Source organism: Bos mutus, chromosome 26 (assembly GCF_027580195.1).
Source record: "Bos mutus isolate GX-2022 chromosome 26, NWIPB_WYAK_1.1, whole genome shotgun sequence".
In the NCBI taxonomy this organism is placed as follows: Eukaryota; Metazoa; Chordata; class Mammalia; order Artiodactyla; family Bovidae; genus Bos; species Bos mutus.
Genome location: NC_091642.1, coordinates 240942 through 266681, shown reverse-complemented (window position 1 = coordinate 266681; position 25740 = coordinate 240942). Strand labels below are relative to the sequence as shown.

General features: G+C 52.7%; 2 protein-coding genes and 1 long non-coding RNA gene across 3 annotated transcripts in view; all 3 read left to right on the top strand.

Annotated features, from left to right (window-relative positions):
• The window catches only part of LOC106700651 (uncharacterized), a 194254-nt gene that overhangs the window by 119619 nt on the left and 48895 nt on the right, over nt 1-25740 (top strand). The window lies entirely within an intron of this gene.
• Nucleotides 1-25740, top strand: part of LOC138985829 (uncharacterized) — a 55973-nt gene that overhangs the window by 12922 nt on the left and 17311 nt on the right. The window contains exon 2 of the long non-coding RNA XR_011462789.1: nt 22210-22445. This is a non-coding gene — a long non-coding RNA (uncharacterized lncRNA). The remainder of the gene's footprint in view (nt 1-22209; nt 22446-25740) is intronic.
• LOC102280282 (olfactory receptor 287-like) lies at nt 10432-11380 on the top strand. The gene is given in 3 exon segments (XM_070363235.1): nt 10432-10498; nt 10501-10992; nt 11049-11380. Coding segments are annotated over 3 exon segments (891 nt in total).

The following is a 25740-nucleotide window of genomic DNA, read 5'->3' as shown; positions in this document are numbered from 1 at the left end:
TTTTATGTAGTTTACATACAAGGCCCCTATTAGATATATGATTTGCAATGTTTATCCCATTTTGTATGTTTTGCTTTCTTGATAGTGTTCTTTGGTGCACAAAGCTCTTGATCTTTATGAATTCCAGTTCATCTGTCTTTTCTTTTGTTGTTCTTGCTTTTCGTGTTTTATCTAAGAATCCTTTGCCAAATCCAAGGTCCTAAAGATTTACTTGTATGTTTTCTTTTGAGGGTTTTATAGTTTTAACTCTCCTATTTTCATTCTTGATCCATTTTGAGTTCATTTTTGTATCTTGTGAGAGGTGGGAGTTGGACTGCATTCTCCTGCAGATGGAGATTTGTTGAGAGGCTACTCTTTCCTCATTGAGTGGTCTTGGTACCCTTGTCAAAAATCAATTGACCATAGATGTATGGGTTTACTTCTCAACTATCAAGCCTATTCTATTGGTCTATAGTCTGTCTTATGTGAATCCCAGAGTTTTGGGTAATAGCTTTGTAAGTTTTGAAATCAGAAAGTGAGTCATGTAATTTTGTTCTTTTTCAAGGTTGTCTTGGCTTTTGGGGCCCCTTGCTATTCCATATTAATTTAGAATCAGTTTTTCCAATTTTGAAAGAAAGGCCGTTAAGATTTTGATAGGTGTTTCACTGAGTCTATAGCTCACCTGATGCAGTGTTGCTATGTTAACAATATTAAGTCACTTAACCCGTGAACATAGGCTGTTTTTCCATTTATTCAGGTTTCCGTTAGTTTTCCCACAGTGTTTTGCAGTCTTCAGTGAGCCTTTCCCTCCCTGGTTAAATTTATTTCTAGATATTTTATTCTTTTGGGTGCTGTTACAAATGGAATTGTTTTCCTAATTTCCACTTTGAATTGTTCATTGCTGTTTCAGGAACACAGCCGATTCTGCATGTTGATTTTTCACTCTGAAACTTTGCTGAATTTCTTTATTAATCGTGGTAAGTGTTGGGGTATAGACTCTGGCTGTCTGGAGACAAGGGTACTGTCAGCTCCTCCTTCCGGGTCAGGCGCCTCTCTCTGTCTACTTGCCCCGTTGCTCTGGGGGGAGCGCTGCTGTCTCACCCCTTGGCCCTCGCAGCGTCTCCTGGCAGTGCTGATGTCAGCCGTGGGTGTAAGTGTCCTTTATCATGTTGATGAAGGTCTTTCCTATCACTGGTTTTCTGAGTATTTTTATCATGAAAAGATGTTGAATCTTGTCAAATATTTTCCTGCATTGAGTTGATTATGTGTCCTTACCCCTTCATTCTATTAATGTGGTATAAATATTGATTTTTATATTGAATCATTCTTGCATTCCTGGGATGCAAGGTCAAATCCCGCTGGTCACAGTGGTAACCTTTTAATATGCCATTGGATTTGGTTTTCTTGTATTGAGTTGAGGATTTTGCATCTGTATTTGTAGGTATTGGTGTGGAGTTTTCCTGTGGTGTTTTTGTCTGACCGTCTTATCATGGTCATGCTGGCCTCCCAGAACACATTAGGAAGTGTCCCCCCTTTCTGCTTTTTGGAGAATTTTGAGAAGGGCTGGTGTTGATTCTTCGGTAGCCATCTGGTAGACTTGGTGAAGCCATCTACCTAGTCCCGGGCTTTCCTCTGTTAGGAGGAGGAGTTACCGATTCAATTTCTGTGCCTAGTGTAGGTCTGTTCAACTTTTGTATTTCTTTTTGAGTCGGGGTTGGCATCTGTGTGTCCAGGAACCTGCCCCTGTCTTCTAGGTCCTCTGCCCCCTGGCACAGCACTGCTCAGTGCCCCCTGCTTCCTGTTTGCTCTGTGGAGTCAGCAGTGATGTCGCCACACCCATTTCTTATTGAGTTTAAACCTTAGGGAAAGGTTTAAAGGTTTGTTGACTTTGCTGATTTTGAGAACTGACTTCTGGTTTTATCGATTCTCTCTGTTGTTCTCTGCTCTCTGTTTCACTTACCACCTTGAGGTTCGTTATTTTCTCCTTTCCACTGACTTTGAGTTAGGTTTGCTCTTCTTTTTCTGGTTCCTTAGTGTTTTAATTTTATTGGTTTGAGATTTTTCTTCTGTTAAAAATGTAGGTGTTCACTCCTGTGTACTTCCCTTTAGGCACACTGCTTCTGTACATCCCATAAACTGGCATGCTGTGTTTTCATTTTCAAAGATTTCCATCTTTCACAAAATTTTGTATCTGGACTTTATCGTTGGGCATGGTTGGAGGTAGGCACTCATCCCACATCAGTTTTCTAGTATTTGAAGAGTGCTTTCTGTTCTCTGTTATCTGCGCAGCTGCCTCTGTTCTACGTAACATTCTCTGAATGCCTGACTGTGTTTCTCAGGTTCTGTGTTTGAATCATACTTGTGAATGAGTAGTTAAGGCACGGACGCCCTCCATGCCCAGGTAGCTGAGGCGCGGACGCCCTCCATGCCCAGGTAGCTGAGGCACGGACGCCCTCCATGCCCAGGTAGCTGAGGTGTGACGCCCTCCATGCCCAGGTAGTTAAGGCGTGGACACCCTCTATGCCCGGGCACATCTTTTGTGCTGAGTCTAGTCAGTTTCTGTTTCGAGTCTTTCACTTCTTTGTAAAACTTGCAGTTTCCAGGCCCCATCTTCTCCACAGCTGGAGCCTGCCTGACCCCAGATTTTGTCTTTAATACACTGCTGTCCATAAAGGCAATGGGCCTCCCTCCTGTCCTTCTCCCTCTGTCCCTTCCTCCCCATCCCTACCTGGAAGTCCCAGGGGAGAGGCTGGGCTCAGGGAGGGGAGGCCCAGGACCACCCAGTCTGGAAGAAACCCAGCCTCCTCACCCCTGGCCATTGCTTGCTAAGCCACACAGCATCTTGAGGGAGACGTCTGGCTTTAGGCAGCTGGAGGTCACAGAATGAGGTTCATATTTTTTGAGGTTTTCAGGCAGAAGATCAGCAGAGTAAGATGGGGCTGGACCAGAGTTTGGTTCTGTCAGAACCAGGCTCAGAAACTGAGGAGGAATCTGGGTGTGGGACAACCATATGTGGGTTCCCAGGTGTGAGCCAACCCACAGGAGCCCAGGTGTACCCTGAGGCGAGATGGAAGCCTGGTTGTCCTGGGCCCTGAGGGGGCCGTGGGGCCTCGAAGGTGGCTGGGAGGTGCTCGGTCAGCGCTGGTTAGCAGAGTGGCCAGCACCACGGACAGCGTCACTCTGCCTGCTGAGAGGGTTTTCCTGGCGGGGCCCTGAGTGGCCAGGGAGAGGGCAGATCCCGACGACTGATGCTGTGAGATGTGCACACGCACTGCCACACACAGACACTCACACCTGTGACTCAAGCGCCGTGTGGGGGCAGTCACGACACACGCACACCGTCTGCAGTCGGGGTGGGCTGGACCAGACACGGTTACGGATGGACCGTCTCACACACGTGCAGGTCTGCCCCGATGCACCATAAATTACTTCACTTAAAATGAATTTCCCCCAAACTAAACTAAAGCTGAAGCACATACATAAACATACTCACGTGGATGATATCTGCCCACACTAGATTCATACCAGTTACTCTAGTGATCAATATTCCCAATGATTAATAACCTAAAAGACACAGTTAAAAGCAATATTATCACAAGTTACATATGGTTTCAGCACCTTTGAGTTTAAAACTTCTATTGTGTGTTTTCACATTTTGCCTCTTCAGGGCACATTCAGGGACTTTCCATTTCCATGGAGGAAGTTCTATCTAAAGTTCATGTGTCTGGTGAGTGACATTATTTCTGGCATCTTTTTAACAGCCACTTTCCAGTTTTATCTACTTTCCAGCACCTCCAGGGGTGGGCACACCTGTCACAGGCGACCGCCACCTCCCCCGCCCCGTTGCCCCTCCCACTGAGTCGCGCTTTGCTCTCACACTGCGCACTCAGCAGTGACTCCTCTTAGAGAAGGAGAATGAGTCTGACAGAACAGGGGCTTGACTGAAATGTGGTTTATCCATCAACTTTACCAGGATGTCAGCATTGGAAAGAAATGCTGTGCTGCAGAATCTTTAAAAGGGCAGGTGGTGGCATCATTATTTTTGACCCGGGAGTCCATGTCTTACATGACTTTACAAGGAGACACACACAGGACTTCACGTTTGCAATCAGACAAATTGGAAGCAGCCCCCACACCCGATGATGGGATCCAGGTGGAGGGCGCTTGCCTGGGCAGGGATGCAGACAGAGGCAAGTCACGAGCAGGGCGTGGAAGCATGTCCTAGGCGGTGTGAGCACATCGTGATAAAACAAAACATCCATGAAGAATGTCAGGCGAGTTCCTCACGAGACTATCTTAAGCAGTGACGTCTGGGGGTACAGTGGGACTTAGACTCTGTATATACTTCTTTGCAGTTAAAATTCCCTAAAAAGCATAAACTTATGTATCACTTTGAAAAATAAAACCAATGATCATACAGTAATGTGGAAACACGTAATAGCAATTATGATGCAGAATTATTTTTTGGATGACTGCTTAAAGATTTTCATTACAACTGCCTGTCACAAGTAAAACATGGCTGTCCTTTGTCTCCAACTGTTCCTTAAAATGCATTCAGACGGAGACGTTTCCAAATCGCTGACTTTGCAGACGACTGTCAGGTAAGGGGCGGCCTCCTGTCACTTTGGGCTGCAGAGCAGACTGTCCTGGGAGGCAGACTGTCTGGACAGGACAGCCACGGGGGGTGTGGGGCAGGTGGGCGTTCTGTGGTCAGCACAGAAGCGCACCCCCTCCCCGACAGCGTCCACATCATCCTCCCGGAACCTGTGAGAGTGCTGCGGCACTCGGACGAGGGCAGCTGGAGCCGCGAGTCCCTGGACGGCCCGAGTGGGCTCTGTGTCATCACAGGGCCCTTAAAGGTGGAAGGGGGCTGGGGGAGACACGACCATAGGAGAGTGTCAGTGAGATGCTGACGGACTGGCTTTGGAAAGGAGGAGGGGCCACAAGCCCAGGAATGCAGCAGCCTTCAGGGAAGAGGTGAGGAAAGCACTCTCCCCCAGAGCCTCCAGAAGGAACCAGATATTCTGGTCCCTGGAATTTAGCCCAGAGAGACCTGCCTGGAACGTCTAAGGTGTAGAGCGTAAGAAAACAAATTTGTGTTGTTCTCGTCCACTTGCGGGTATACGTGTGCTAAGTCACTTCAGCGTGTCTGACTCTTTGCGACCCCATGGACTGTAGCCCTCCAGGCTCCTCTGTCCATGGGACTCTCCAGGCAAGAATACTGGCGTGGGTCGCCGTGCCCTCCTGCAGGGCTCTTCCGGACCTGGGGATGGAGCGCACGTCTCCTGCACCTCCCGCACGGGCAGGCGGTCTCTTTGCCGCTGCTCCGCCTCTAGACCACGCTCAGTGGCAGTTTTTTGCAGCAGCCACAGGAACCTCACGCATGACCTGATTTCTTCTTCCTCAGTTCAGGGTGCAGTGAGGGGTGGGGACATGTTGCGGGGGCACCTGGGAGCCAGCTTTGTGCTGCTTTTGGGTCTGGCAGTGGGTTGGGGCCCTTGGGCCCCTTCCTGGTCTTCCCAGGCTCCTCTATGGACCCCGATGCGTCCCCAGGATGTCCTGGGGTGTCTTCTTGGGGGTTCTGGTGCCCCCCGGGGGTACATCAGCCCAGAAGAGCTGCCACCCCCCTTCCCTGGTGAACTCGAGGCCACTCCTCCCCCCAGCTCCCTGCTCCAAGGCTCTCCCTGCCCCCCACTCCAGAGTTCCAACCAGACTGGCAGACCCCTCCCCCCACAAAAGCAGAGTGTCTGCACAAACTCCTCCTCTCTCGGCTCTTTACTAACCATGGCCACCCCCTCCACCCTCACTGGGTGAGAGGTCCAGACCCCAGACCGGGCTCTGACACCGTGAGAGACCCGCGTGTCTTCCGGTGCCCGCGTGGCGTCCGATTGTCATCACGTCAGCGACACAGCGGATGCGGTCAGGACAAGCCCTGACACCGTGAGAGGCCGCGTGTCTCCCGGTGCCCGCGTGGCGTCCGGTTGCCGTCACGTCAGCGACGCAGCGGAACGCGGTCAGGACAAGCCCCATTCTAACCCTCAGTCAGCGCTCTCACTTTTCTTCTTCTAAACACGCTGCTGCAGGACATGCTTCATTATTACAGGCCACTAGGATGAGCCACGCTCACGGGCCCTCAGCTTCTTCCGCACCGCCTCACATTCACTCCCAGTGCAGGGGCGGCTGGGCCAGACCAGGGCCCCATCATGGAGAAGGCGGCGCTGGTCACCAGACCACAGTGGGGGCCAGACCTGCAGAGGACCTGGGGGCACCCAGCCCAGCATCAGGGGCGGCCTTTCTGGAGATAATCCTGCTGGGCCTTGTCACCTCTTGAGTGGTCTTGTCAGTGGAGATTATGGATTTGAAGTACACTTCTTCATCATAAGGAAGTTATTCAGAAATATAGGCAAATACTTCTGGTCGACGTGTGTTTCCAAGGGCTTTAGTTACAATAAGAGGAATGGGAAGTCCGATCTTCGGACCTGGAGTAGTTGAGGGAAGAGAGGGCAGTGAGCTCGCGAAACGTGGGCCGTGTGTGGTGTAAGTTGTGACGCAGGAGGTGCATCTTATGTCGAATGTTTCATCACACAAACAGCGCGGGGACTTTTAGAGGCAATGGGGAATGTTTCACAGGTGGACGGTCATCTCCAGACTCATCAAGATGTGTCCGTCACACATGTATGGCTGCTTTGTTTGTCAATCATATACCTCAATTTAAAAAAAAAAAAAAAGAAAGAATGAGAATTCAGCAGTGTTTCTCTAACATGAGCCCTGAAAGTGGACGGGGGAAAACAAAAACACAAGGGTGGGCACGCGTGACACACCTCATCTTCACACTCACCTGTGCTTTGAGAAGCCTTTCTTCTGCACCTTCCAAACTCCTCGAGTTGGGTAGGCTTGGGGAAAGTTTGGTTTATTGAAGCAAACGGAAAGTGGCCCTCTTGTTCTGTTAGACAAGGTGGCAGCCCTGCATGGTGCCAGTTGACGAGGCCACGCTCCCACCCGGGGAGCCTGCTGCCAGCTTTTAATGAGCTTCCAATTAGGGACAGACAGACATCTTTGTGACAGACATGGTGCTGCTGGAGTCCCCAGGGCGGATGACACTTGAGGCTGAGCATGGGTGGCTGAGGTCAGTGGTCCCATCAGAGCCCCTCTGGCTGCTGCCCACCTGCCAGGTGCCGACGGCAGGGGGGCATACTGGGGGTGGGAGCACACTGCCCCTGGAAGCAGTGTCCCCACCTCTGGGGCTCAGGCCCCTGGTGACTAACAGCACACAGCCTGCCTGTGGCCGACCCCACACACCCCAGGTGCACCCCGCACGTGCTCACAGAGCCCCAGGGTGGGCTCTCCCGCCTGGTCCACGGCGGTTCCTCCTTCCAGCCACAGCTTCCTCCTGTCCTCGCTGGGCTGGGGTCCCTGCCTCGGGGAGCATGAAGCAGTCTCCAGCTGGGGTCTTGTTGGAGCGGCTCTTCCTGGAAGGCTTGGGCAGTGGTGGAGGTGGGGCTGCCTGTGGGTTGCCTATCAAACTGTGGGGTGTCCTCACCCATTTCCAGAGAGGAAACTGAGATACCGAGCATCTGCCAAGAGCACCAGGGTCTACTGTGCCCCTCAGGGTGCTGGCCCTGCAGCAGACACGGTGGGGCTCCAGGCAGGAAGCGGCTCCCGGGAGGACCCCAAGGGCAGGAGGCCCCTCAGGACGCTGGGTGCCACCGGGGACCACCCCCAGGCCCCCCCAGAGCCCCGCGGACCACTCCCAGGCCGCCCCAGCGCCCGGGGCCAGGATCTTGCTCCTGAGTAATTGGCAAGAGGGTCCTTGCAGGCCTGAGCCCCAGGGAGGCCAGAGGGAGGGCAGAAGCATCTGAGAGCGAGAGGGCTGCCTCTGGGCTTGGCTCTCCCTGCTGGTGGTGGCAGCCAGGGCGCCATGGAGGACACCCTTCTCACCCGGGTGCCTCCGCTTCCTGGGCCGTGTGCCAGAGTACCAGCGGCCCTGCTGATGCCCAGCGGGGTGCAGGGGAGATGCTGCCCTGGAAGAGCTGGGGCGGCAGGTGCCTGCGGCTGCGATGAGTCGAGTCCGGCAGCCTGAGGAGCAGCATGATGGCAGGGGCGCCTCTGCTTCCTTCCCCCAAGGCTGAGCCAGTGCTGGCCACCCTGAGTGACCAGAGTCAGGGGTGTGAGCGTCCAGTGTGGGTGGCAGGCCAGGGCACCTTCCCTAGCACCTGAGATCTCCTTCTGGCCACTGCCGTGAACCTGCTGGGGCAGCATGAATGGTTTGGCTGCTCCCTGGGGGCCCAGAGTAGCCTGTGACCCCATTCCTCTGGCCACATCTACAGAGGAGGTGGGCAGCAGAGTCAGGTGGCTCAGCCAACAGGGGGTCTTCAGCCAGCAAGAGGCAGCCCCCATGGGCATGGCCCCACCTGGAAAGTTCTCGGGGGCCCATGCTTAGCCTTCTGGTCTCCAGGTGGCTTCAGGGGGATGTGTCCTGGAGCCTGCTCAGACCCCAGGTGAGTGACCCCTCATCATGCCATGTCCCCATGAGCTGATCTGCAGGGAGACGCCCCCCTTCCCCATGGTGGGCTCATAGTGCAGCCCCCATTTAGTCCCCCTCCCCTGTGGTGGACTCAGAGTGAGACTCTCATTTAGTCCCACCTTCTCAGCTTCAGGAGACCCTTGAAACGAGGCGGACTCTGAAGGCTCTGGGTGTCCTCACCGTGTGCACGCACACTCCCAGGCACACACACACACGCATGTGCGCATGTGCACACACGGGAGAGCAGCCCTGTGTCTTCACCTCCAGGGCACAGCAGTAGCCACCCACAAGTCATGGGACATTCAGAAATTCAGGCTGGAGGATTCTTAGAGCTCCAGGCAGGGCAGGCTTGCCAATTCTGTGCAGTTCTGTGCTCCCTGCGGGTTGCGGGGCCTGGGCTTGTGAGCAGTGCAGGGGGTACAGGCCCTGCTGCAGCCCACAGGGGTCTGTGCCCACCCAGGGGTCCAGCAGACAGCCGCAAGGAGCACTCTGGCCCCCAGGAGTTGGCGTCTGGGATGGGGTCGCTGTCTTGCCAGGACATGGCCCAAGGGGTCCCCTCCTGGGACCTGGTGGGTGTGCCGGCCTCGTCCACACAGATGCAGAGCCTCTGAGGTTTGCTTTTGTCTGGACACCACCACAGGGCTCTAGGGCATATCTCTGGATGTGTCTGGAATGTGGGCCATCTTGCTGGGCTCTGATTAAGGTCAGCTGCCCTGGCTTCACTGTGGGGCTGGGAGTGGGTCACAGCCAAGCGTGTCAGGGCTGTGGCACAGGGTTTCTTGCTCTCAGATCCCAGAACAGAGGCAGTGAGCGCCTTCCTGCCCAGGTCACCAGTGACAGTAGACAGAGAGCAGGGAGCCAGAACCTGCTATTTATAAGGTGGCTGGGGTGGACGCCCTTTCCCTGCTCAACTCCAAGGGGTTATTTAAAGGTTATTAAAAGGGGACTTGGGCAGGACTCCTAGACCGGTTCCTGATCTATGCCCAGACTCTGGTGTGAGCAGGGCAGTCACTGTGAAACACCAAGGGACCCCAAGTCCATCAGGAACGGGACTAGTGCTCCAGGAACTCCAGTGCTCCAGGAGCAGAAAGCTGGTCCAGGACCAGGCTTCTGAGAGTACGCGGTGCCCACGTGTGTGTGGGGCAAGTGTGTGACGCGCAGGGGCAAGGACGGTGGGCACCACCTCGGGAGCCCCGTGCCCAGTGGTCCAGCACGTGGACGCGTAGACCTCAACCTGCCCCGCCCTGCCTGCCGTGCGGTGGCCGCCGGTTCTGGACTCTGGGCTCTTGTCGGTGGGGTCGAAGCCCACCAAGGGTTCCGAGAAGTGGTGGGCGGCACCGAGGGACTGAGAGCTTCTCCAGTGGGTCTCCTGCCCCACCCAGCGACCTCGGCTGCGGCCAGAGCAGCGCTGGTGGCAGCCATCTGCCTCCTGGCTTTCCCCCTCTGGTGGGTAGAGCAGCTCCCCCGGGGTGCCTCTGAGGTGGTCATCCTCGGGGACCGGGGCGGTTTCATGGCACATCGCGATAGGAATGCTTTACTAGGAATAATCCGCTTTGTTGGATAAAAATGTCCCAAATTGGGCCATACGTAATTTCATTTGTGAAAAGCTCTAGAATAAGGAAATACCCCCCACCCCCACGAGGAGTCTAGAATAAGGACAGCCCCAAGGAAGGGATCTAGACCAGGATCCTCCTCGGCCAGCAGGTGACAAACGGCCGGACCCGAGTCCACGCAGCGCTCTGGGCTGCTCTGCTGCAGCGGGTGCTTCCCGTCCACTGTCCCAGGCCAGTCTGGGGCCCTGGGGTTAGAGGGCAACGTGAGGAGAGCCAGAGAGCGGGGAGGGGGCCTCTTCTCCAAAGCCCCCCGGAGGGCTTCTGGCTGCCGGTCCCTCTTGCTGGCCTCACGGGGCCTGTGTCCTGATGGGTGTCATGGCCTGGGGCCGCAGCTAGAACCTGTCCGCTGGGGGCCCGTTCATCTTGCTGGGCTTCCCGGGGCCCGGGGCCTCCACGTGGAGCTCTTCCTGCTCACGTACGTGCTCACGGTGGCCGGGAACCTGGCCATCCTCTCGCTGGTCGGGGCACACCGGCGCCTGCAGACGCCCATGTACTTTTTCCTCTGCAACCTCTCCTTCCTGGAGATCTGGTTCACCACGGCCTGCATGCCCAAGACGCTGGCCGTCTTTACCTCACGCAGCGGAGCCATCTCCTTCTCAGGCTGCGCTGTGCAGATGCACTTCGTCTTCTCTCTGGGCTGCACCGAGGACTTCCTGCTGGCCGCCATGGCCTATGACTGCTACCTAGCCGTCTGCCTGCCGCTGCGCTACGGCAGCTTCATGACGCCCGGGTTCTCTGGCCACCTGGCCCTGGGCTCCTGGCTCTGCGGCTTCTCGGCCATCATCGTGCCCACGGCCCTCATCAGCCACCTTTTCTTCTGTGGCTCACGGGTCCTCAACCACTTCTGGGACATCCCGCCCTGGATCATGCTGCCTTCTGCGTCATCCTGGGCTTTCGCGTCATCACGCTGGTCTACGACGTCACCACGCTGGGCGTCATCACGCTGGTCTGTCATGTCATCACGCTGGGCGTCATCACGCTGGTCTCCTACGCCCACATCGTGGTCGCCGTCGTCAGGACGCCCTCGCTGCAGGGCCGGCCCCGGGCCTTCTCCGCCTGCTCCTCCCACCTCGCGGTGGTCCTCATCTGGTATGGCCCAACTGTCTTCCTGCACGTGAGGACCTTGGTGGAGAGCTCGCTGGACCTGACCAAGGCTGTCACCGTGCTCAGCACCACCGTCACCCCGGTGCTGAACCCCTTCATCTACACCTTGAGGAACGAGGATGTCAAGGAGGCTCTGCGGAAGGGGGTGTGGCGGACATGAGGCCCTGGGGCCTCTCTGCCCTGGAAATGGCACCCCGATCTCACCGTGTGTAGGGCCCTTGGGCAGGCCAGGGAGGCAGCGCCCACCCCGGCCTCAGGAGCTCCTCTGGGGCTTGAGCCCCTGCTTGGTCTGGGCCTTGGGGCTGACGGCCCTTGTCAGGAAGGAGCGGGCCGTCTCGCACTTTGGATTTCTCTCTGCTGCTAATGCCTGCAGCCGGCGAGCTGTCCCTCAGTGGAGGCTGGGGAGGTTGTCCAGGAAGGGGAGAACCCAGAGAAACAGGGTGCAAATCTCTGCGGAAGCCTGGCAGCCTGTAGGGGCTGTTTGGGTCAGTGTGCGGGTGTGCCTCACTTTGGGGAGCCTCAGCGCGCACCACCAGGTCTCACACCCTCCTGGGGGCCAGGTGGTGGAAACTGCGGGCCTCAGACGGAGGGGGCTTGGTGAGGCCTCTGAGTGGATAAGCTGCACAAGATCCTCCGGGGCCCAGAGGCTCAGTGAGGGGCCTGGTCTGGCCTGGCAGCTCATCAGGATGTATCCTGGGAGCATGCGTGGAATTAAAGCTGACTCTGAAGCTGGGAGTCTGGATGCAACTGTCTGTCAGAGTGACTTATGCAGGTCATGTGGCCACTCTGAACCTCTGTGTCTTCATCACTATGTGGGGATTGTGAGAGTGTGATCCCATGGAGCCCTTTGAGTACTAAAGGAGTTGGTGTGTCTCCAGTGCTGAAAATAGGGCCTGACAGGGAGGCTATTGTTTCTTTTCATTCAGGCAGCGTGATGGACTGGGCTCCCCAGGTGGCTCTAGTGGTAAAGGACCTGGCTGGCAATGTGGGAGACGTAAGAGATGCGGGTTAGATCCCTGGGTTGGGAAGATCCCCTGCAGAAGAAAATGGCAACCCACTCCAGTATTCATGCCTGGGAAATCCTATGGGCAGAGGAGCCTGGTGGGCTGTAGCCCATGGGGTCACAGAGTTGGACACAACTGAAGTGACAACACACACTCACACACACACACTCTCACACACTCAAACTCACACACAGACACACACACACTCTCTCACACACACACACTTACACACACACTCACACACACACACACATGATGCACTGGTGCCCTCCACCAGTGTCCACCCTGGTCGTCCAGCCTCAGGGCCCCCGAGAGGGCTGGATTCCTGCCAGCTGGGTGGAGAGTGAGGGAGCCCCAGCCCTGAGCTGCCCAGGGCCAAGGGCTGCACAGCTGTCCCTCAGGGATGGGCATGGGCCCAGGGCCACTGTGCAGGGCACCCCAGGCCTGCCTGGTGCTGCTGGTGTGCTCGGGGGCCTCTGGGGGTGCTGGAGCCCCCGCAGCTGGAGCGCACCGGGCCTGGGCTTTCTGGTGGGTCTTCTGACCCCTCAGCCTCCGCTGGAGCATGACCTCTGGAGCTCATTGAAGACCCTCCACCCACTTAAAACTGCTCCTGGCCACTCACCTCACCTGAGGGTGCCAATCGGTGCCCCTGCCCCTCTTTACTTGTTCACCATCTGGTCTCCCCCTAGAAGGAAGTGCAGGTGGTGGGGGGGAGGGCTCCGATGGCTTCTCCTTGCTGTGACCCAGGCCCACAGCAGGAGGGTCCCTGCAGGAGTGGGTGGCGTCTGCCCAGCTGAAGAACCTCTCTCACTGCAGAAGAGAAGTCAGGGTTCCTGGAGGCCCCTTCCCTGGAGGCCAGAGCAGAAGGACACATTTGTCTGTCATCTGTGGGTAATGATGCTTCTGTAGTCTTTGTGCTTTGTGAAGTTATTTTACAAATAATGAATTAAAGTGTGCTGCGATTCGTGGGGTTGCAAAGAGTCGGACACGACTGAGCGACTGAACTGTAATGTAATCGGTTCCCATGTTTGTTAAGCTGATGGGATAAGTTCGGAACACCCCAAGTTAGATTGGCACCCTTCCCTGCGAGATCCGTTCTGCTCCTGCCCTCCTCGTCTCCAGCCCACAGCCCCGCCCTCTGCCCCATCCCTGCCCTTTGGCCCTCATTCTCAGCCAGTCGTGGAGGATTTCTGTGCTCAGGGCCGTGGGCTCCGGCCCTCCTGGTGCAGGTCAGGACGTGGACTGCTGCCTCTATCTTCCCGCCTGGGGGAAGGCAGAGGTCCTTGCCTATGAAGGCCCGATCTGAGCCAGCCTCCAGATGCTCCCAGGCCCTGAGGCCGTTCCTGGGCAGAGGAGGGGAGGGGCCAGGCGAAGCCCTTGGCTGCTTTTATCCCAAGGGCCGTGAGTCCCTGGGGAGGACTGCGCGTCCTGGAGGCGCCATCCTAGGCGCCTTCTCAGGTTTGGGAATTAGGTGGTATTTGAAAGCCTAAAGGCATGCTGAGAGCCACGCCTTTGCTGTCACAAAGTCTGGGAGTGGGAGACACTTTAGAGATTCCCCTCCCTGGGGAGTGTGGTCTGGGGACCAGGGAGCGGGGCCCTGGGCTGGCCTCTCTGGGAACTGCCTCCCTCCCCAGCCCCTCCTGCCTGCATGTGGGGTGGTGGTCACACCACATTGGCAATGTTTTGGATTTTAGACATTCTGCTGAGTGTTTAGTGGTATCTCCTGGTTGCTTTAATTGATAGTCCTTAATAAGCATCTTTTCACATGCTTATTTGCCTTCTACATAACATCTTTGGTGGGGTGTCATTCAGATCTCTTGCACATTTTTTTTTTCTCTTTTTTTTTTTCTTGCACATTTTAAAACTGAGTTGTTTTCTTATTGTTGAAGTTTGTATATTTTGGATACAAGCCCTTCGTCAGATATCTTTTGAAAACATTTTCTAGCCTGTAGCTTGTCTTTTCCCCTCTCTTGGCTGTGTATTTTGCAGGGAAGAAATATTTATTTTTCATAATGTTTGACGTATCAATTTTTTATTTCATGGCTTTATTTCATGGCTTGATGTATCTTAGAAAGTTACCACCAAACCCAAGGTCACCTTGATTTTCTCTTGTTACCATCTGGAAGTTTCATAGTTTTGCATTTTAAATTTAGTTCTGAGATCTATTCTGAATTAACTTTTTGGTTGGAATGTGTAAAGCCACTGTCTAGATTCTTTCTTTTCCTTTTTGTATGTGGATCCCCTATTGTTCCAGGGCCGTCTGTGAAGAGACTGTCTTTACTTCACTGTGTTTCCTTTGCCCCTGCGTCAAAGAGCAGGTGACTACATTCGTGTGGGTCTGCTTCTAGGCTCTGTATTTCTGTTCCATCGATCTACTTGTCTCCTCTTTACCAAAATCCACACCGTCTTGATTTCCGAAGCCTTATAACACACCCTGAAGTTGGCTAGTGTCAATCCTCCCCCTTTGCTGCCTTTGCTGTGGTGATGCTGAACCGCAGAACCAGTTTGTTGATATCTACAAATTAACTTGCTAGAGTTCTGATTAGAACTACACAGAATTTATAAATAAGACTGAGAAGAACTGGCATCTTAACAACTTGAGTCTTTTATCCATGAACATAGACTATCTCTCCATTTATTTCGATTTTCTTTGATTTTATTCATCAGAGTTTTCTAGTTTCCTCTCATATAGGTCTTGTACACATCATGTTAGATTTATACCTGAGTATTTCAGTTTTTCATGTTTATGTAAATAGTATTGTTTTCAGTTTCACATTCTGATTGCTTATTGCTGTTATATAGGCATATATAAAAACAATGGATATTATATATTAACCTTGTATCCTGCAACCTTGCTGTAATTATTAGTTACATACATCTTTAAACTTGCTTTTCTAAATTTTATTTGGAAAAGAATTTTGTTTCTATCTTTTCAGTTGATATCCTTTTATTTCCTTTTCTTGTCTTATTACACTAGCTGGGACTTCCCATACGACACTGATTAGAATTGCTGAGGTGGCACATTTTTGCCTTTTTCCAGTCTCAGGGTGGAGGGTATTTAGGTTTCACAGTAAAACATGACTTTTTTTGCAGATGTTGTTTATCAAGTTGAGGAGGTTCTCTTCCATTCCTAGTTTGCTGAGCATTTGTAGAACAAAATTTGAATGGTTATTGGATTTTGTCAAATGCTCTTTTTTTCCATCTAGTGGTATAATCAGATGATTTTTCATCTTTAGACTTTATATGATAGATTACATTAGTTGGTTTTCAGATGTCCAACCTAGAATAAATTTCACTTGGTTGTGGTATAAATTTTTTAAAAGGCATTGTTGGGTTTGATTTGCTAATATTTTGTTTATGATATTTGCATCTATGATCATGAGCGAGACTGATCTACAGTTTTGCTTTCTCATGATGTCTTTGTCTGGTTTTGGTGTTAGGGTGATGCTGGCCTTGTAGACTGAGGTAAGAAGCAACAGGGACATGATGAGATGGTGGCTGCAAAGGTGGGGAGGAGACCTGAGGGTGGTGACACCCAGATATGGGGTGAGGAGCGGAGGGTGGGACACTCTCTGGTTGCTGTCTAGGGGATGGTGGAGCCTCGAGTATCTCATCACCTTGGCCACATCAGGACACACTCGTACCATGATGCAGCTGACTGCAGTCTGGCCCCACTCTTGGGAGCATCCTTCCCTCTTCTACTGACACCACGTTCTTTCTTAAACCTCAGTTCTTGGCTTTCCTCCTCCACCCTGTGCTCCCAGGGGCCCCACATCCATTCTTGGGGCAACTGAAGCCCCTGCAGAGCCACAGGGTCAGTCATGCTCATGACCTGCCCACTGCCTCCCCAGTGAATAGCCTGTGACTGAAGGACTCCACTGGCCTTTAAGGCACACCTTCGTCCTAAAATGGGCTTCCCTGGTTTCTTAAACAGTAAAGAATCTGCCTGCAATTCAGGAGACCAGGGTTTGATCCCTGGGTTGGAAAGATCCCCTGCAGAAGGGAATAGCAACCCACTCCAGTATTCTTGTCTGGAGAATTCCGTGGACAGAGGGGCCTGGCAGGCTACAGTCCATGGGGTCACAGAGAGCTGGACACGCCTGCCTGACACTCTCCCCTGAGTGCAGGTTGGTGCCCCAGGTCTTCACTTGGGCTCTGTGGCTTTTGTGGACGTGGCTGTGTCTGGCCTTGGTTTCTGTTTGGACCATCTGGTCTGAGGGTGTCTCTGAGACTGTGAATAGGGCCCTCCATCCCCTAAGCTGTGTTGGGTGACTCCTGACTCTATCCTAGGTCACCTATGGGATGGGAAGCAACACACAGGGTCTTCCTGGCAAGTGTCAATTTCCCCAGACTGTGAGTCTCTTGAGGGCAGGAGTCAGTGGCATTCATCCATGTCCCACACTCAGCACTGTCGTCCACCCCCCACAGGCCCAGTCACCCACCCGTCCATCCATCCGTCCACCTGTCCACTCTTTATCGTCCATCCATCCATGCATCCACTGTTCTGTGTGTCCACCCATCCACCATTCACCCATCCATCCATCCATCCATCCTTCCACTAATGTATCTGTCCATCCATCTACCATCCATCCATCCATCCACTAATCTGTCTCTTCATCCATCTACCATTTATCCATCCCTCCATCCATCCTCTAATCTATCTGTCCATCCATCTACCGTCCATCCATCCATCCACCATCCACTGTTCATCCATCTGTCCATCCGTCCACCCAGGCATTCATTCTCTCCTCCTCTTCTTTCTATTTATTTCCCGTGCCTTACCCTCTCCTCTTTCCCCTCCACACAGGGCAGGAGTATTTCCAGAATGTGTGAGGAACAGCAGTAGCTGTGAAGTCTCTGTCTGAAACGAGGTGACTCAGGGGTCCAGCAGGAGGAGGTGAAGTCAGAGGGGACTCAGGTTATGTGGGATCTTGCAGGCTGTGATGAGGCCTTAGCTGTGCTCTGACTGGGCTGGGAGACTTTGGTGGCTTCCAAAGTGAGTGGAGGGGTGATGCGATCTATCTGTGCTGGTAAGGCTCCCTCTGGCAGCTACACTGAGAAGACACTTGAATGGCGGCAGCCGTGGTGAAAATTCAAATAAGCAGCAATGATGATGGGGCAGGATAGCAGTGACGGGGGAGAAGCCGCAGGGCGCCGAATGCTCCGAAAGTAGACCCGCCAGGACTGCTGCTGGCTGACGGTGGGATATGAGACAGAACCAAGAGCCAAGGGTGATGTGGATTCTGAGCAGCTAGAGGGATGGACTCCATTTATAGAGGAGGAGACAGCTGGGGATAGAGCAGGTTTGGGGCATTTCAGGAGTTCCATGCCGTCATAGCTCAGTCGCTAAAGAATCTGCCTGCAATGCAGGAGACCCAGGTTTGATTCCTGGGTCAGGAAGATCCCCTGGAGAAGGAAATGGCTATCCACTCCAGTATTCTTGCCTAGAGAATCCCATGGACAGAGGAGCCTGGTGGGCTGCAGTCTATGGGGTCACAAGAGTCAGACACGACTGAGCACACACATGGACACATCAGGTCCATGAGGTCAGCAGATGTCCGAATAATCCAAGTGGAGATGGTGATGGAGCAGCTGGACACGGTTCTGGTCTTCAGGGGCATTGGAGAATGTCACAGAGAAAACCACAGGACTGACTGAGACCCCACAGAAGGGTACGGAGGAGAGAGACCTTGGATGAGTGGCCTGGGCCCCTGATGCTAAGAGGTTGGGACTGTGAGGCAATAGCAGCTTGGGAGGAGTGGTCCCAGGGAGGGGTTGGACAGGGCTGAGAGGGGAGGTGCTCCCTGCAACAGCTCTGCCTCTGCTCAGCCTGGCTGAGGCGGTGGGGCTCACATGGCTGAGACAGAGTGGTTTGGTGAGGTGCTGGGGCTGGGGCTTGTGAGAAGGAGAGTGGGAGTCCCTGCACCAGGCTGAGAGAGATGTGTGAGAGTTCTGGACAATTGCAGTAATTCCCCCAGGGCCTAGGAAAAACCTACAGACATGGAATTCCTGTGCCCACCCTCAGAGGGACTTGGAATGAGCAGCTTCAAGCGCACACACTTGAACTCAGCTGCAGCTTTCTCCCAGGTAGGTACTGGCCAGGACACGTCTGCTGAGCCAGGAGACACCTGCTGGGGGACACCTGCTGGGCCGGGAGGTGCCAGCTCCTTGCTGGCAGCAGGCCCTGACGGTGTCTGGGTTTTTGCCTGTGTTGGGTTTTCAGGCCTTGTTTCCCATCTTCCTGCAGACAGACGTGTGTCCAGGGTGTCTGGCCCCACAGGCTTCTCTGGGCAGCAGGTGTCCTGCTCAAGGGCCAAGAGCTGAGGGCAGGCTGTCCCTGCCCATCTCAGCAGCCTGTACAGTGGAGTCTGGGGCGGCTGCTCATCAGTTGCCTCTTCCCTGACCTGCTGCACCCGAGGGAATGTCTGCTGAGTTCTGTTTCTGAGACAAGTTTGTGTTCCTCAGGCAGCTGGGGAATCCTTCAGAATCCCCTTGGTGCCCAATCAACTCACAGTTGATGAGCATTCTGGTCTAGAATAATGGGAAAAGTTTTTGGAGCTACGCGCTGAGGGGCTGCCTGCCCTGGGGCATCATTAAAAAGAAGGCAGGTGAAGGCCCAAGGTCAGCAGGTGGGGGCTGTTCTGGCTCATTAGGCCCGGGCGACATGCCAGGATGTCACGCTGAGGACGGTGAGGACCTTCCCAATTAACAATGACATCGCATCCTTCTGGGGTTCAGCTCGGAGGAGACAATTAATTTTAAACAAGCAATTTCTCCCAGGCAGGCGATGCCCCTCCTGAGAGCGGGGGGTGTCTGCTGGGAGGCAGGGCCGTGGGAGGGGAAGGTGAGTGAGACCTAGACCGTTTCCTCCTCCCACTTCCCAGGCCACAGGGCTGGGGCGTGGAGAGTGTCCAGGCCTTGGCGGCCGCCTGCTCTCCCAGTCCCCGTGGAGTCTCCCTGTGGAGTCCTTCTGGCGGGTCTGCTGGCGGCCCCGGGGCACACCCGGGAGGAAGACCAGCCGGCCTCAGTGTGTGCAGGTCACCCTTCTTCTGCCTGTATACACCAGACCGAGAACCTGATGGGGCTGGAGCCCCCGATCCCAGCGCCTCCTTCCCCTGGGGGTCCCCAAGGGCAGCCACAATCTCAACCACCTAGCAGATTCATTTTGCCTTTTTTTTTTCATTTTTATATAAGTGGGATCACACAGAATGTGGTCTTTTGTGCCGTTTTCGCTTGATGTCACGTGTGTGTGGCTGTTGTTCGCTAGTCCTCACTGCTGGTTGTCCTCCACCGCACAGACCACGGTTCACCTGCTCCGTCGTTGAGGTTGTCTCTGTCTTTAGGTTATTATAAAGTATGTTGCTTTGATAATAATGTCTTTGGGGAGAACACTCGTGCAGTTCTGTTGGGTGTATATGCAGGACTGAAGCTGCTGGGTTCCAGGTCAGTGTGTGTCCGCCTTTACAGATCACTGTCTTCCCCGGCGAGTGCTGCACTTTCCAGTCCCTTCAGGGCTGTAGTCGTGTCCCGCATCCTCGCTGACACGTAGTACCGTCTGTCTTCATTTTGACCATCGTGGAGTGTGTGTATCATACTGTGCTTATTTAACTTATACGCTGAGTACATTATGAGAAACGCTGGGCTGGAAGAAGCACAAGCTGGAATCAAGATTGCCAGGAGAAAATCAATAACTTCAGATATGCAGGTGACACCACCCTTATGGCAGAAAGTGAAGAGGAACTCAAAAGCCTCTTGATCAAAGTGAAAGAGGAGAGTGAAAAAGTTGGCTTAAAGCTCAACATTCAGAAAACTAAGATCATGGCATCTGGTCCCATCACTTCATGGCAAATAGATAGGAAAACGGTGGAAACAGTGTCAGACTTTATTTTTGGGGGCTCCAAAATCACTGCAGATGGTGATTGCAGCCCTGAAATTAAAAGGTGCTTACTCCTTGGAAGGAAAGTTATGACCAACCTAGATAGCATATTCAAAAGCAGAGACATTACTTTGCCAACAAAGGTTCCTCTAGTCAAGGCTATGGTTTTTCCTGTGGTCATGTATGCGATATGAGAGTTGGACTGTGAAGAAGGCTGAGTGCTGAAGAATCGATGCTTTTGAACTGTGGTGTTGGAGAAGACTCTTGAGAGTCCCTTGGACTGCAAGGAGATCCAACCAGTCCATTCTGAAGGAGATCAGCCCTGGGATTTCTTTGGAAGGAATGATGATAAAGCTGAAACTCCAGTCCTTTGGCCACCTCATGGGAAGAGTTGACTCATTGGAAAAGAGTTTGATGCTGGGAGGGATTGGGGGCAAGAGGAGAAGGGGACGAAAGAGGATGAGATGGCTGGATGGCATCACTGACTCGATGGACATGAGTCTGAGTGAACTCCGGGAGTTGGTGATTGACAGGGAGGCCTGGCGTGCTGCGATTCATGGTGTCGCAAAAAGTCGGACACGACTAAGCAACTGAACTGAACTGATGACTAAGGAAGTGGGTCTGTCTTCTTGCTTGTTTGCCATTAGGATATAAGTCAGACCTCCCTTGATCTTGGGTTCAGGAGAGCAGAATGCAGCTTTCTGTTCATTCCAGTGGCCCAAAGGATGGAACTGGGGTGGTCCTGCTGATGTTCAGCATTGACCTGGTCTGAGGGTCGCCTTGGAGACCGTGGACCAGCCATGTCCTCAATATGCGCCCCAGCCTCTCCATCTGAAATGCATGTGCTTGGCTAACAAGCTCGCTTCAAAACAGATGAGTCTGTGCGGCCATAGTGTTGCCGTGAGCAGGTGATGGCTTACGCAGCCACTGCTCGCGGGACCACCTGAGGCAACACCGCCGTTGCCAGGAGCTGGGGCGGGGTCTTGCTCCGCCTCCCACACGCCCCGTGACCCTGCGCTCAGTCCCGATGTGGGCGTGACCAGGCCGCCCCGCAGCACAGTGCGCTTGGCGTGCTGACGTCTTGCAGGATGAAGCAGGGGTAGAGCCTCTGCAGGGGAGGCTCGCGGCTGCATCACGAGCACAGCACCGAGCCCAGTCTGAGCCTCTGTCCACCGCTTCCTCGCTCGGGAATGAGAGGACGCGGTCCCGCCACGGGGAGGCAGCCGGGCCGGAAGGGGCAGCGCAACGGGTAGACACGTGTTGTTTTTTCCTTTTTAAAAATTAGTTAATTTTTAATTCAAGTATAGTTGATTCACACTTCAGGTGGACAATAAAGGCGCTCAGTTATACGTGCGTGTGTGTGCGCGCGCGCGTGTGTGTGCGTGCGCGTGTGTGTGCGTGCGCGTGTGTGTGTGTGCGCGTGTGTGTGCGTGCGCGTGTGTGTGCGCGCGCGTGTGTGTGCGTGCGTGTGTGTGTGCGCACACGCGCGCTCTTCCTCAGGTGCTTCCCATCACAGGTCATCACGAGACATCAGACGTGGTTCCCTGCCACACAGCAGGCCCACCTTGTTTGTTTCATTTATAGAAGGAGTGTATGTTACCCCAAACTTCACTTATCTCTCAGCCCTGCTTCCCCTCCGTGTCTGTGGGGCTGTTTCTGTTTTATAAATACATTCTTTGTGTCATGTTTTAGACTCCACATGTGGGTCACATCATGTGATGCCGCCTGTCTCTGTGTGGCTTAGCTCACTTAGTGGGATGGTCCCGGGCATCCATGTTGCTGCAAGTGGCGTTCTTTCATCTTTGTGGCCAGGCAGTGTCCACTGTGTGCATGAGCCACGTCGTCCTAACCCAGTCTCGTCAGTGGACCTTTGGGTTGTCTCCGTGTCTCGGCTACTGTGAAGAGTGCTGGTGTGGACACTGGGGTGCGTGTATCTGTTTTTGTTTTGGATATGTACTGAGGAGTGGAGTTTCTGGATCACATGGTAGTTTTATGTTTAATTTTTTGAGGAAATGCAATACTTTTTCCCAGTGGATGTCATTTAGCAGAATATTTCTGTAGGTTGTCTTTCCATTTACTTGATGGTTTTCTTTGCTGTGCATTCAATAGACTATTATTCATCCTTAAAAAAGAACTAAATCCTGCTGTATGTGACAACACGGATGAACCTGGAGGACATCGTGCTCAGTGAAATAAGCTGGACGCAGAGGACAGATGGTGCCTGGTTGCGCTCACGTGAGGCGTCAGCAGGAGGCTAACTCACAGCAGCAGAGCAGAGTGGAGGTGCCAGGAGCTGGGGAGCGAAGAGGCGTCTGTGTCAACGGCTGTAAAGTTCTGTTGTGCAAGTGAGTGATGCTGGAGCCCCGCGTACACACCGTGCTCATGGTCAGCAACACTGCACCTGCCTTTTCAAGAAGGGGAGAACGAGGGGAGAACTTATACAGATAAGTTAATATCCAAATTTATATAAAAAGGCATGTTGTTGTTGTTCAAAAAAAAAAAAAAAGAAGGGGAGAACGAGGTGGTGATGTGGCCTGGGCTGGCCCCTGCTCCCAAACCGCGCGCTTCCTGAGGGAGGGCAGGAACCTCCCCGCGCCCCGCGCACCCAGGGCCAGGTCCCCGGCCAGGTCCTGGGCGAGTGCACCTGGCTCTGTCCTAGGCACGCCGTGCTAGGTGCTGACACGGGAGTGGGAGACACAGCCCCTGTCCACCTGAAGCGCGCAGTGCGGGCATTTCTCAGGAGTTGCTCCACGGTCACAAGTAAAACCTGGGCTCAGTTGCCAGTATTACAAGAAACTCTCTTTAAAGACAATGTTTTAAAGCAAAACATTATACCTTGCACTGACATGGAATTTCTTCCTGATAACACTGGTTTCATTATTATCAGTAAACAAGGTTTACTTTTGTTAGAATTCACCTTACAGTCCCTTCTTCTGTAATTTGAATAAAGATCCTTTTAAAAGCACATTTTACAAGGTAAGAGTGGAGGGGTAGGGTGCGCCGTCGGCCAGCGCCGTCTGGGCGGAGGAGCTGCGGGCTGCCCAGCGCCTGGCTTCTCTCCAGCTCATCTTTGCTGATGTTGGGAGGACAACGGGAGGCCCTGAGAGCAGCGACGACGGGGGCTGTCCCAGCCTCAGCCACGCAGAGCGACGGACGCTTTCTGGGCCAACCTGCTGCCGTCTGAGGGGCTCGTGTGGGGGCCTCCTGGAGCAGCCGGGAGGGAGATGGGCCTCAGCCCCACGGTCGAGCAGAGACGAGTTCCGCCAAGAGCGGGGGCCGCCGTCTTCCCGGTGCCTTCTGGTCTGCCTGTCTGCTCTTCCTAAGGAGTCTGTTCAGACGGTTTGCCCGTTAACGGCTGAGGTCTTTGTGTTATTCTTGGGCTTCAGATACAAGTTGCTGAGGTAAAGGGTCTGAGGTTGTAAACCATTTTCTCTGTCAGGCTGGCTTTTAACTGTGCCTCTTGAACAGCAGATTTTAATTTTGATGAAATCCAATGATACATTTTTTTAAAAATGGATTTTGGTTTTACTTTTTAGCAAAGAAATTTTTGCTTAACCCAGAGTAAACAAGATTTTTCTTCAAGTTATTTTTCTAGAAGTTTCAGGTTTTATATTTAAGTCTGTGATCTATTTCAGTTTATTTTTATATTGTGTGAGTCATTAAAGCCCATTTTGAGGAATCCAGCAATGTTTATTGTAAAGACTCTTCTTTCTCCTTTGCGTCTTTGCCAAAAATCATTTGTCTGTTTCTAGCCTCTCTCTCCTGTAACAGACAGGCTCCCCAGGTAGGGCAGTGGTAAAGAATCCACCTGCCAATGTAGTGGGCTTGCTGCCTGGGTCAGGAAGATCCTCGGGAGTAGGAAATGGCACCCTGCTCTAGGATTCTTGCCTGGAGAATCCCGTGCACAGAGGAGCCTGGCGGGTACAGCCAGGGGTCGCACACACGCACCCTCTTTCTGCTCGGTTCCACGACCTGCTATTCTGTCTCGATGCTGACACCACACTGTCTTGCTCTCTGTGACCTTATAATAAGATCTGAAATCTGGCTGTATTTTTCCAACTTTGTTGCTCTTTTGCAAAGTTATTTTGACTATCCTAGGGCCTTTGCTTTAAATTTTAGAATCAGCTTGGTAGTGTCTAGATAAGCCTGCTTACATTTTGGCTGACATAACACTGAATCCACAGAAGAGTTTGAGGGGGTTGTTGTCTTAACAATATTGAGTCTTTCAGAGAGACAATGTGGTTTACATCTCCATCACTATGGGTTTTTAATCTTCTCCATATCATTTTGTGGTTTTCAGTGCATGGCTCTCATCTTTGGTAAGATTTACACTTACCTATTTTGAAATATTTGAAAAGTATTTCAGTTTCCTATTGCTTGTTACTAGTATATAGAAATAGAGTTGATTTTGAATATTGATCTTGTATCTGCAACCTTATTACTCACTTTTTTATGGATTCCATTACCTTGTCCCTTCTGCTGGATGTGTCAGCTGTGAACAGCTTGTTCCTTTTCTGCCTGGACTCCTTGTATTTCTCTCCTACAGTGCTGGGTTGGCGAGACCCTCCAGTAGTGTGGACTGGGGCAGTGAGCGCAGACCCCCGTCTTGTTCTTGGTGCTGAGGCAGGTGCTCTGCAGATGTGCCTTGTCAGACTGGAGAGGTTCTCGTGTTGGTGGTGAGAGAGCTAACTTAGGCAGGTTGATAAGGAGTCCAAGCCTAAGGCCCCTTTAAGGAGGCCCTAAACATTCTTTCTATTTCATTCTTTTGCCTTAGACATGTAGGCCTTGCAGGCACCAGTATCTCTTGTTCAAGGACATGCCTCTTTTTGAACTTTGGATGAATGTTATGGAAGAAGGCCTCGGTAAAACGCCCACAGCCTTGAGCTCTGGGTTAACCTTCCTTCTTGTGCTGATGTCGTCCCGGGATGTATGTTATGGGAAGGGGTCTGGGCAAAATGCTCCAGCCTTGAGGTATTTCTATCTATTCTCAGCGGCTGGTTGAGAAGTATACAAAACCCCGCTTACACTAGTGAGGCAGGTACTCTCCTGCCCCCTTCTGAGGTCTGTGTCAGAAGCGCTTTCTGTCACTTCCACTTTAAATAAAGTCGACACAAAGTTCTGAGTGACTGAGACTGGCTTTGGTCCTGGAGTTAAATCTTCTCCTTCGGAACCACGAATCTGGCAGCACTGATCACATTCATCATAAGCCATCAGTAGTTTGCTGAGAGTTTTTTCCAGGGATGAAGGTTTTCAGGAATGAATTTTGTCACGTCTTTCTGCATCTGTTGAGATGATTATATGGTTTGTCTTTTAAAATCTGTCGTTATATTGTTGATGTTTTAAAGTCTGTTGTTATTTTAAGATCTGTAATCAGTCACATTAATTGATTTTCAAATGTTAAGACCAACCACACTTGGGCCTGATGTATTATGCCTTGTGTACATGGTTGGATTCTATGGGTTAAATTTGTTTAGAAAGGCTGTGTGTATATTCAGGAGAAATATGTCCCGTAGCTTTTGTTTTTTTGGGTAATATCTCTTTTGCCTCTGAATCAAGGTAACATTGGCCTTATAGAATGAGCTGGGAAGTATTCCCTTCTCTTCAATTTTCTGGAGAATTTTGTGCATTTTTTTTCTTTAA